Here is a 12,658-nt window from a genome sequence, read left to right as displayed (position 1 = left end):
CTGTTCTGTCAGCCGTAAGATTACGCTGAGCGCTGTGTGTGTGTGTTAGAAATCAGGAATGGTGAGAGAACATTGTGCTTGGTTAATTTTTCATCTTCAAACCAAACTTGGGTCTCCAACCTTCAAAGTTTAAGTCCCGTCTGGCTAGAGCTCTTCCCATGATGTTTTCTCTGCTTGTGAGTTTTTGGCAGGAACAACTTCACAAATGCCTTGCTGTAAAAAGTCTTGTATTACGTGTCTGTATTTCGTGTAAAAAGTAAAGTCAGCTTTTAGGTTTCTCTGCAGCTTCTCAAACCTCTTCTTAGCCACCTTGAAGTTGTTCGGTAGTTCTGGTTTATTTGGTTTCCAGGGTAAATCAACCTGAAAATGTGCATCCTTAAAAGTTACTGTCTGGTTAAAATGTTGTAAGGCTTTATTTCTTCTGGACTCTCAGCCGTCTTGTTCAGTTTCCCCAAAGACTCGCAACTGTTTTGAAATCTGTGTATCTTCTTCCAAAGAAATTTGCATGCAGGTTGTGTCTGTTACACGAAGAGATTTGGTTAAACTCTCGACCTGATCCCACTCGCCAGTAGTAGTCTGCTCCTATTGACGCTGAAAGCTCAGAATCATTAGTGTCCTCAGAGAAAAAAATCCACAAGTTGCAGACCCTTCAAGCTTCTTTTGCACATGTTCTCCAGTAACTTTCATAACAGCAGTGCAGACTTGAGGAGTCCCTATTGCTGTGATTTCTATTCAGTGTCAATTTCAAGATGTTGCGTTCTGTAGTTACAGGACACTCAGCTCCTAAACTGTGGAGATTCAGCGTCTCTTTATTCAGCACTGTAGCTGTTATCTTCCCTAGACTCTCTTGCACAAAGCTTCTTTGACTGCCTCCATCCAAAAACAACGTATAATTCCCTACCTGCCAGACCCTCCATCCATGCCTGAACTGTTTGACGCAGCACAGTTGTTTGTCCTTCAGCCTTTGGTTTCACAGTGCTTGACACCGATAACACTACAGCTTCAGAGCTAGTCAAGTCAAGTCAAGTCACCTTTATTTATATAGCGCTTTTACAATACAGAGTGTTTCAAAGCAGCTTTACAGAGATAATAGGAAAATAATGCAACAAAGTTTGTTTCCAGAAGAAAATAGCATCATAGTCCAGCTTAAGTAAGTTCAGTGATAGTTCTTTTTTGTGGTAAAAAAGTTATTAATTTAGTTAACCCTTACAGAAAAAACACAAACTTCACATGTGCAAAAACTCATGTGGTCAAGACAGTGGCAAGAAACCAAATCTCCATCAGTGACAGAATGGAGAAAAAAACCTTGGGAGAACCCAGGCTCAGTCGGGGGGCCAGTTCTCCTCTGGTCTACGAACGAATAGTGTACGATTATGATTATGGCAGCATTACAGGTCAGAAGTCAGATAGGATCAGATTCTGAATATTTATCCATCTGGTTGAAGATCGCAGTCATCACTCGGCTTGGAGATGAGTTTGTTACAATCTTCCACACTGTCACTGTTAACATCAGGCTGCTTGTCATATTGCAACCATCTCTAAACTTCTGGCACTGGGAAATACTAGACAGAAGAGGCACGGTACTGTAAGTGTCAGGGTTTTGTGACGGAGTCCTGGCGGAGTCCTGTATCGTCTCGTCTTTGTGTGAGCGTGTGGTTTCGAGCGAGCTTGAGCCGTGCGCTCTCTTGTCGGTGTGCCTTGTTTCAGTTTTGGAGCATCAAAGGCAAGAGTTGCTCCTGTGAAGAAGCTTAGTTGACCACGTTTAGAGTTAATGGGCGCTCTAAGCGGAGCTAGAATAGGACATCATCTGCTTCGTCCCTTGAAGATGTAGAAAAATCAAATTCGCGAGAGGACAGATTCAGTAGGCTAATTGTCTCACGCTGGATACAGAGTTCTGCTCAGAAACGGAAACCATTTAAAGCTGACAGAGTGGCGGAGATACAGAATCTCACAAACCCTGAATCATGGTCACATTGTAATGGTAAAGACAATCCAGCTGATTCAGCTACTCGAGGAAAGAGTGCAGATGATCTGATACAGAGTAAGCTCTGGGGGTTTGGCCCGGCTTCTTCAGTTCCAGCTCGCTCGGAGGAGCCGGAGGAAAATTGTTGCTGAAACGAACACTGAACGTGCTGCCCTAATTTGGAAGCTCTCTTCATTAACTGTAAGCCTTTTTATTCGCCGCGGGAGTTTTCCTCGTTTATTCTGGCGAGTGTGTACATTCCCCCTGACACGGAGCAAAGTTACCCGGACTCTTTCACTATCATTCTCGGCGATTTTAATAAAGCTAATCTCACCCGTGAACTGCCTAAATTCAGACAGCACATCACCTGCCCCACCAGGGACACTAACATACTGGACCATTGCTACACTGCTTTAAAGGACGCATACCACTCTGTCCCCAGAGCAGCTTTGGGACTCTCTGATCATTGTTTGGTTCATCTTCTCCCAGCCTACAAGCAGAAACTTAAATCTGCTAAGCCAGTTGTAAGAACTGTAAAGAGATGGACCAGCGAAACAGAGCAGGTCTTACAAGGTTGTTTTGACTGTACTGATTGGAGTGTTTTTGAGGCTGCAGCCACTGATCTGGATGAGCTCACTGACACTGTGACATCTTACATCAGCTTCTGTGAGGACATGTGTGTCCCCACTAGGACTTTTTTAACATATAACAACGACAAGCCATGGTTCACTGCAAAACTAAAACATCTTCATCAGGCCAAAGAGGATGCCTACAGGAGTGGGGACAGAGCCTTGTACAAACAGGCCAAATACACACTGACAAAGGAGATCAGAGAAGCTAAGAGGAGCTTCTCTGAAAAGCTGAAAAGCCAGTTTTCAGCTAACGACCCTGCATCAGTGTGGAAAGGCCTGAAAGCCATCACCAGCTACCAGACACCATCCCTCAACACTGTTGAGAATCAACGACTGGCCGACGATCTCAATGTATTTTACAATAGATTTGAAAAGCCTGCTCTCACACCCCACACCCGCTCTGACCGTCTCTACACACAACCATCAACACCCCCCTCCCTCCCTCCCGCCTACTGCTTCTCAGCCTGCACCTCAGATCAGTGAGGAGGATGTATGCAGAGTCTTCAGGAAACAGAAGATAAGGAAAGCCAAAGGCCCAGACGGTGTCTCACCAGCCTGTCTCAAAGCCTGCGCTGTCCAGCTGTCATCCATCTTCACACTGATTTTCAACAGATCACTGGAGCTGTGTGAAGTCCCCTCCTGCTTCAAACACTCCACCATCATCCCGGTACCCAAGAAACCTAAAATCTCTGGACTTAACGATTACAGACCTGTTGCTTTGACATCTGTGGTCATGAAGTCATTTGAGAGACTGGTGCTGGCCTACCTGAAGGACCTCACTGGACCCTTGCTGGACCCCCTGCAGTTTGCTTATCGAGCAAACAGGTCTGTGGATGATGCAGTCAACATGGGACTGCACTACATCCTCCAACATCTGGACAAACCAGGGACTTATGCAAGGATCCTGTTTGTGGACTTCAGCTCCGCTTTCAACACCATCGTCCCGGATACCCTCCTGAATAAACTAACCCAGCTCTCTGTGCCCTCCTCCATCTGTCAGTGGATCATCAGCTTCCTGACAGGCCGGCAGCAGCTAGTGAGGCTGGGAAAAGTCACATCTCGGACCCTTACCATCAGCACTGGTGCCCCCCAGGGGTGCGTTCTCTCCCCACTGCTTTTCTCCCTCTACACAAATAACTGTACCTCCAAAGACTCCTCCGTCAAGCTCCTGAAGTTTGCAGACGACACCACAGTCATTGGCCTCATCCAGGACGGTGACGAGTCTGCTTACAGACAAGAGGTTGAACAGCTGGCTGTCTGGTGCAGTCATAACAACCTGGAGCTGAACACGCTCAAAACTGTGGAGATGATAGTGGACTTTAGGAGAAACCCCCCTGCACTCCCCCCTCTCACCATCATGGACAGCACTGTGACAGCAGTGGAGTCATTCAGGTTCCTGGGCACTACCATCTCTCAGGACCTGAAGTGGGACAATCACATTGACTCCATTGTCAAAAAGGCCCAACAAAGGTTGTACTTCCTTCGTCAACTGAAAAAGTTCAACCTACCACAAGCGCAGATGACTCAGTTTTACTCAGCTGTTATTGAGTCGGTTCTGTGCACTTCTATAACTGTCTGGTTTGGGTCAGCCAGCAAATCAGATATAAGAAGACTACAACGGACTGTTAGGACAGCTGAAAGGATCATTGGTGTACACCTCCCCAACCTTCAGGACTTGTACAATGCCAGAGTGAAGAAACGGGCAGGAAACATCATCACAGACCCCTCCCACCCCGGCCAAAACCTGTTTGCACTTCTGCCGTCAGGCAGACATTACAGATCTCTGCGCAGTAGAACATCTAGGCACAAAAACTGTTTTTTCCCCCATGCTATCTCCAGCTTAAACAGCTAAAACAGCAATTAACACCTGCTGTATAATTCATTCAGTACTTGAGAGAGAAGCAAGAGGTTTTTTTTTTTTTTTTTTTTTTGTGTAAATACATATACAAATTTTATTTATAGAGCTGTACACACAATGCACAAATATGTACATAAGTCTTCTGTTTCAGATGTATACTAAAACTATTATTATTGTTTATTCTATTTATTTATGTTCCCATTTAAATGCCTGTTCTAATGTTATATATGTTTGTATGTACCAAGAGCTCCTGTAAAAACCACAAAAAATTCCTTGTGTGTTTGTGCACACTTGGCGAATAAAGCTCATTCTGATTCTGATTCTGATTCTGAACCGAGGTCTGATTTTCAGGTCACTGTGCAGTTTGGTGGTGTTGCACCAACACAACCTCTTTTGGATTTAGCGAAATATAGCAGATTGAAGATACTCAGAATTACTAGTTCAGAGTTATCATGACAGTGAGATGCATTCAGGTGTGAGGGATACACTGGTTCAGGTTCAGGTGAAAGAGAAATATTGGATTTTGCATGGCCGAACGCTTGTGAAGCAAAATGTAGGACACTATCATGTTTGTAAAAGACAGGGACAAGGGACAGAGTTACTGAAGCACCACCCTTAGAAGTCACCGGGGCAGATTTTGCCGGCCCATTGTATGTCGAATCAAATGGTACATCAAAAAAGGCATATATTGCACTCTCTACATGTGCTGTTAAGGTCCTTGCACACTGAGTCCGAAATTCTCGTCCGCAATTTCCGCATGTTAAAAAATAAATACGACCTCGCATTGTGTCAGTCACGTTTACACAATGCCTCCGAAACCTTCGTCCATCATAAAAAAAATTGGATCTGGTAAATTGGCAAAATTACATTTGACAAATTCCTGTCGAAAGTGGCCATCCCTATGCCCTACTCATTCCGAAGGGCAGAACATGACCATAAATGATTTAAATTACTTCCTTGAAGTGACCATTGCATGTCCCCTGCGCTAACAGACTTGTGGAAAGGCCCTTCGTGAATGGATTCACTTTCGGTTGGACACTCCTACACTCTCTACCCTTCAGGGGTGCAAAAACATTTGGAATTCGCCCATTGTGTTGGTCATAATGATGGGCACACATGAAATGATCTGGCTGCGCCTGTGTCCTATAATTTGTGCATCATCAGCCGGGGAACCGTCCACTCCCATCTGCACTTTTATGGGACTGTGGTCTCACGCCAATTTGCTTGTTGTGTTCAGTAAATCTGGCCTAAACGTGCAGTGTTGGGGGGCTCCAGAAACAGGTTTGTGAACATAGTCTTATTTCACTCTAAAATAAGTCACATTATCACAAGTAAAAATAAGTTGTATATGGCTCCAACTCTACTAGAAAATCTTCAGGATTACTAGAAGATCATAGGAGTGTTGGAGAAGCTTGGTGCTAAACTCTGCAGGAAAGTACAGAACACAAATGATGTTGGGGCCAGAGAATTAGCTGGTGGCTACCATTGCCAGGATTTAAATGGACAATTTAGTTTGGATTTCATGATGAACTGAAGAATACCATCAGCCAAAGTGTATTCCCAATATTCACAACATTTAGTTTAATTTCAATTTGATGTAAAAGGAATTAACATAAGGCAGATTTCCATTACAGTGGAGGGAAATAATTGCACATTCTGATTGTAATGAAATATATGCATTAAAAATATGTTTCTAAACATGAAATATCACTCGGGACCTTGTTTGATGAGGCTCCAGAATGTGCTGTCTTCATTAAATATTCCAAAAGAATTAAAACCAGCTGCAGTAACATGTCATACTATGACAAGTAAATTCTATGCAAGCTCTTACATTTCGACATTCAAATATACAGGATAAATGTGACACATTCTTCCGAACCATTCAAGGTGAATGGAAGAGCTAAATAAGCCTACGATATGATTGTAATTACAACAATGTGATATCTTTAAGTGGATTGTTTTGGTAACAAACATTCAGTAAGATGTTCCTTTAAATACAAATAAAGGTACTGCTAATTATGACAAATTCTTGTCACTAAAAGTAACAAAGTCAGGCTTGTAACATGCTCTAAGAATTGATCTAATCTGTCTGAACAAAAATCCTGTTTTGGTTGGCTAGGTCCATGACATGTGGTCCTCTGCTTCAGTTGTGTCCTGGTGTGCGAGTGTACTGTGATGTACTGTACATTTCGCAGGTGGTGGTTTGCAGATTGATGTCATGTGTAAAAGCCTGGCATGGTTTTGGTAGCACTCTTTTTTTCAAGAGCAGGGACTTCGTGTGCTGGTGTGCCACTGGATGAGACACAGGACAGTTGCTGGGTTTTATAGGAGGAATCCTGAGATTCAGCTGGCCGAGTGATGGAGATGTTTGGAGCAGGGTTGGGCTGCTTGGTCTCTGGGCTTGGCTGTGAGGTTTCGCCACAACGTGCGCCGTGATCTGGAACATCTGCTGAAACTGCTCTGGGTTTTCTGGCGGGAAAGTCATCCTGAACTGAAGGAAAATAAATACATAGGTGAAAAACAGAAGGAAAGGGGCACAATGGAGTGTCTGGAGAGAGTTTTTCCAGTTCTGATGAATAACAGATTTCCCACATTTTCAACAGTGAATTTGGTGACTTCTCTATGAACTTTCTATTTGTTTAAGATAACTATACTGTATATGATTTTTTTTCTTTCAGATTTATTCACTGATTTTTGTACCAATTTATCCATTTTCAAAACACTATGCATTAAATAAACTGTCAGGGCTCCAGACTGCAACCAGACTTTTTTCCTGCTGGTGTGACTAAATTTAGTCAGAGGTCGCACTGGTGCCACACCACGTTGTCCAACTGATAAAAGCTGGCATTTCTGCAGCATATGAGGAACAGCAAACGAAACGAAAGTGGAACGAAACTGCGCTTCTCGTTTGTTTGTCAGCTCAGAGCAATAATAGAGGGAGCAGTGCAGCTCAGATCAGGTCTCCATCACACGACACCGTTACTACACAGCGCTGGAGATCCGGTGAGGAAGCGTTTGAATTCACTGCAGTATTAATGACGTCACTGCGAGATCTAGAAGGAAGCGTTCAAATTCAGCGCAGAATTATCTGTTATAAACCACAGATATCAGATCAAACTGTGTTGATGTGGAAACCAGGAGAAACATTGTGCCATGAACAAACAAGTCAAAGAAGGCTTTTCAATCCACAAATCACCAACATTTAACATGGATTTAATGTAGTAACTGTAACCATGGTATTGTGGCAGAAGCAGTCGAGTGTTTTTATTCAACTCTTTTATTCACCTTTTAAGAGTGAAATTCAAGCACTCTTTAAGGACTTTCAAGCGCTTTACACTTTTTCCAGCACTTCAAAGCTCTAAATATGATCCATTTTTAGTGTTATTTTTAATGTGATGATTTGCAAAATTAACACTTCGTAACAAACAAACACTTTTGTTTAAAAAAAAAAAAAAAGACAGTAGATGGCGGCAGAGGAGCACTTATTTGACTTATCAGTCATTTCCACTCCCTAATAATATATGGAAAAACTTTTAAAAAAAACTAACAAAAAAAAACCTTTTCTTCCATTTGTGACTGAATTACACAGAAAACAATTAAAGAGCACTTCTTTTATGACCACTGAAGCTGTCGGTCAGTTCAGTATGATACTATAGAACAACAATAGTACATTTAATAAGAATATTAAGAATAAGAATATAGTAGAATATTTAAATTTTCCCAATAAAAATTTGATTTTTGCACGTTACTGTTGTTAATAAAAGTTGATTTTTATCTGCATCTCAATTCAGTTCAGTGCTTTACTATCAAATTTCCAATAAACAAACATGCAATATTATTAGTAACTGCACTTATTAATGCAAAACAATAGTAGTTTTATGATTAAAAAATCCTCCAGCGCTACTGAATGAGGTGCTGCTGTAGAGCTCCTGCTCTCTAGTGTTCGTCTGGAGCCCTGACTATATATGAAGCATTTGTAAATACAAAGCTAAGTTCTACTGGTTTTGTGTAGTTATTTTTTTAGGAGTGCTTCTATACAGTAAATGCAACATGCCTGATGCACTCTTCTCCGGTGAGCACGTCTTCTTGCCAAGGGATTGTGTGAATGGACAGGGCAAAACTTTTGCCGGAGTGTAAGTGTTCAAAGGAGCCTTCTTTGTGGGCAGAGCTGAGGGTTAAAACAAATTAAAACAGGTTCAAACAAATGTACAGTAAACATGACACAGTGGCAGTCGGTGCATGTTGTTTTGACCGTACCTGGCGAGGATGGCGACATTTCCAGGACTGGATCATTGGATATGGCTATGGAGGCGAGGAAGTCATCCACTTGTTTGAGAGACAGGGAATTATGGAGCGTCTCCAAGGGACAGATTGAAGGAACCATGGAATACAACTCAAAACCTTCAATGAAATATACAACATCAGAATCTGAACAAACACCTTCAGCTAGAATAATCATATAGCATGAACTATAACTTAAGATCTTGGAGAGATGGCAGAGATATGGCGTTCCATTTCCTCTAAAAAAAAAAAAAAAAAATGACAAGCAACAACACCGTCAAACGTGAGTTTGAGGTGGGCAAGATGGAGGCAGATGGGTCACACAAAGAACAGCTCACAATACCTGCAATCTACCAAAAACATCACTTGGCCAAGATGGTTTTATGAAGCGGAAATGACAATCGACCTACCTTGTACAAATATTTATTTTTCTCAAATGAAACTAGTGGAACAACATGATTATGATTTGATTTGATTTATTCAAGTCATGCAATTTGGCACAAGATGCCTTTGTCTTTTAATAAAAGCATTAAGCAACAAGAGGCCATGCATTACAGTTATTATACCACAGATAGGTGTTATTAACCACGGTAAAACCACTGTAACACACAGCCTCTCATGGTTTATTGCTTTTATCCAACGGCAGAAACAGTTCTAGAAGACACATATTCCATAAATAGTAACATTTATCAAAATTTAAAAATCAGAATAACCAATTCTTCTGTCAAGTAATATAGTTAATTAGACTGTTTACGGTTGCCAAGCAACATAACATTTATATATTCATATAGAATGTGCGACAAGTGTGCCTTCATTGGCATTTTACATTGGCTTCAAATGGGACTCAATTCATTAGAATTTAATGATAGAACTGATTAGATTTGGAGTACAAGTGCTGTCCCCACTTAACACAGATTGATTTACTGCTTTTAAAAAAACAAACAAGTATCAATACCTTTTAACAATAAAAAAAAAGGCATCTTAAAGGACAAATCCAGTGAAAAATGAACCTAGGGGTAATTAACACATGGTTACCGAGTCGATCGTTCCCTGCGATGCGTTTTCATGAAAATCGAATGTAAAGAGTTTTATCTTTAAAAACAGATTAGCTCATAACACTAGTATATGGGGCACAGAGTAAGTAAAAGTAAATCGCTAGTTAATACCACTAACAAGGCTCAAAATAGCCTCACACTAACACGGTAGCATAATGAGGGTCCCTACATGCAAACCGAAGCATTGAGAACTTTGTAAGTGTACAGACAGTTTAATAAGAAGATACTTTATAAAGACAGTACATTACGCGTTTACATGCAGGATCCATCTTGGAAAACAGTCTCGACTAATCGAGTCACGAACGCCGCGCTAAGTGAGCTGGTTGATAGGAATTACGTTTGTGAAATCTAACGTAGCACGGCGTTCGTGACTCGATTAGTCGAGACTGTTTTCCAAGATGGATCCTGCATGTCAACGCGTAATGTACTGTCTTTATAAAGTATCTTCTTATTAAACTGTCTGTACACTTACAAAGTTCTCAATGCTTCGGTTTGCATGTAGGGACCCTCATTATGCTACCGTGTTAGTGTGAGGCTATTTTGAGCCTTGTTAGTGGTATTAACTAGCGATTTACTTTTACTTACTCTGTGCCCCATATACTAGTGTTATGAGCTAATCTGTTTTTAAAGATAAAACTCTTTACATTCGATTTTCATGAAAACGCATCGCAGGGAACGATCGACTCGGTAACCATGTGTTAATTACCCCTAGGTTCATTTTTCACTGGATTTGTCCTTTAAGAAGTGAATGAGTGAAGGAGCCAATCACACAACAGTTTAAGGAAACTATTATTAGGCAATGTTCAAATTATTAGGTTTGGTGATTTACCTAGAATAAGACTAAATGCAAGATGAGAGTATGTCTTGTCAATTATTTAAAAAAATACAAAGGAGAATATGCGATATGTGTTACTTTTCCTTCTGGGAATGCAATGAATAAACCAAAAGCTAATGTTCTTGTGGGTACATAAAGAAAGATAAAGATAAAAATACGATAGGATTCTGAGTTATAGGACAGATCTAAGTGAGACTGAAATTTGCTAAGGGTCAAAAACTAAGGTCTATAGACTAGATCTGAGTACTTACTACACAAGATTGGGAACTAGAGCCAAAATAAACAACAAACACTAATTAGACAGAATAGAATGTGTATATTAAGTATGATTAACACTTACCACTGAACAAACTGGAAAACACTGACCCATTTAGAAAAGCAGATTAAAAGAAAAAACAAACAATAAAAATGATATGCTAAAAATGGGTAATTGTCTAAACTTCCAAAAGCATAATCTTGGATGTTATCAACTTATAAAAACACTGCTATGCAGCATTATGCACAATATTTTTTAAATAATGCTTTACATTTTAGCCAATCATTGAATTTTTTTTTTTTAAATGTATGTCGCTCTGTTGGAAGATAAAGTTTCATTTATGCTACAGAATTTGGAATTGGAAAAAACACAGAAAACATGTAAACGTTAGTCAAGCTAAAATATGCAGAGACATTGAAACAGGTTAAAATAAAGTGTTATATTATATAAATATTCTTCATATAGGCCAAAGAGCAGCAAATTATTTTCACTTGAAAACTGTCAACGTATTTCATCAGTTTCTAAGAACTAGTTCATTCAACCACAAATAAGCAAATAATTAAAAATTGGTAACAGCAAAATATTCCAATTTATTAACCTTATTGTACTTTATGTAAATGCGATTTTCTTTTAAATCCATGTAATGAGATCACCGTCCAGAGGAGACTAAACTGTTGATCAAATATATACATGATGCCTGGTGTTGAATGAGTATCTTTAGTCCTTTAAAATGTCACATTCCCTGTGCCCTATCCTGGGGTTGAAGGAGGAACTCTATATCCAAGGAACAAATAATAAATCAAAAACTGAAGGTGAGGGGAAAACGTGACTAGGAATTAACAAAAGCAAACATACCATTGGTTGGGTGTCGCGCAAATGAGATAGAAAATCTTTTAACAGCAGAACCACGCGTAGCCTCTGAGAAAGAGAAAAACAGGTACCTGAAATGTATAAGAGCTAACAGAAAGAGGGTTAAAGAAAGGCTGAAGAAGGCAAGAGTCATGCAGGAAAGACGCAGAAGAAAAGCAGAGGAGTGCTTGTGTTTAGTGTTGGGACAGCCATAGGGATAGGGATTAAAAAACAACAACAAAACGTTCCACTTTCAAAATGAAACCTTCGTTTCCTTTCTGTTCAAGCAAACACACCATATTAACCCTAGAATGCATAAAGGGGGTTAGATGGACACGATAGAGCAGCCGTTGAACTGACACAGCAATCCACTAGTCAGAAGATAGACTGTGATCTCAGATAAGTGAGACTTTCAAAAATGTGCAATGCTGTTCCAAGAGACACACCACTTTTTGTTCAAATAAAATAACTTTTTTCTATCACTACCCCAAGCCTTTGTAAAGGGTCTCAAAATTACCCGTAGGCTTTTCATATGGAATTTTGACTCACTATCTATTTTTTGGTCAATATTACTCTTCGACTGGATCTTGGACTAGCACACACTAACACCCAGTGGCATTAGATAAGGCTGCAACATGACGACCCCAGTATCAGGACGACCCCAGTATCAGGACTTCTCATTGGCCCAAAGCTTATTTATGAACTACCTCCATTTGACCCGTCTTTACTCTCAAGGTTCAGCACGGTCGTTTACTGACCATGCAACAAATCTCCACAAACCTTCTTACAGTAAATGGACAAGACTACAACACATCCACTATACTTATTCAGATTTACACACATTTATCTGTTATTCGCCTTATTAGTTTCAGAAAAACAACAGTCTACTTGCATGTCTGCAAGGATCAGCGAAATAATTGGCAAATGTT

The 12,658-nt window shown here is 40.5% G+C and overlaps 1 protein-coding gene across 11 annotated transcripts in view; it reads right to left on the bottom strand.

The window, feature by feature from the left end:
• Positions 1-6,006: 6,006 nt before the first annotated feature.
• Positions 6,007-12,658, bottom strand: part of ppip5k2 (diphosphoinositol pentakisphosphate kinase 2) — a 47,530-nt gene continuing 40,878 nt past the window's right edge. For 6 of the 11 annotated variants that reach the window (XM_084105494.1, XM_084105497.1, XM_084105499.1 and 3 more), the window contains 3 exons: positions 8,711-8,854; positions 8,508-8,621; positions 6,007-6,944 (listed from right to left, as the gene is read on the bottom strand). In XM_084105494.1, coding sequence (XP_083961620.1) covers positions 6,670-6,944; positions 8,508-8,621; positions 8,711-8,854 — 533 coding nt within the window. In that variant the 3' untranslated portion in view covers positions 6,007-6,669. Of the gene's footprint in view, positions 6,945-8,507; positions 8,622-8,710; positions 8,855-10,964; positions 10,986-11,735; positions 11,799-12,658 lie in introns of all 11 variants that reach the window. The other 5 variants (XM_084105493.1, XM_084105495.1, XM_084105491.1 and 2 more) reach the window with 2 other exon arrangements.

Source organism: Abramis brama (genome assembly GCF_963993115.1).
Source record: "Abramis brama genome assembly, chromosome: 25".
Lineage (NCBI taxonomy): Eukaryota > Metazoa > Chordata > Actinopteri > Cypriniformes > Leuciscidae > Abramis > Abramis brama.
The sequence above is the reverse complement of the archived record's forward strand: the minus strand, read 5'-3'. Positions and strand labels throughout refer to the sequence as shown.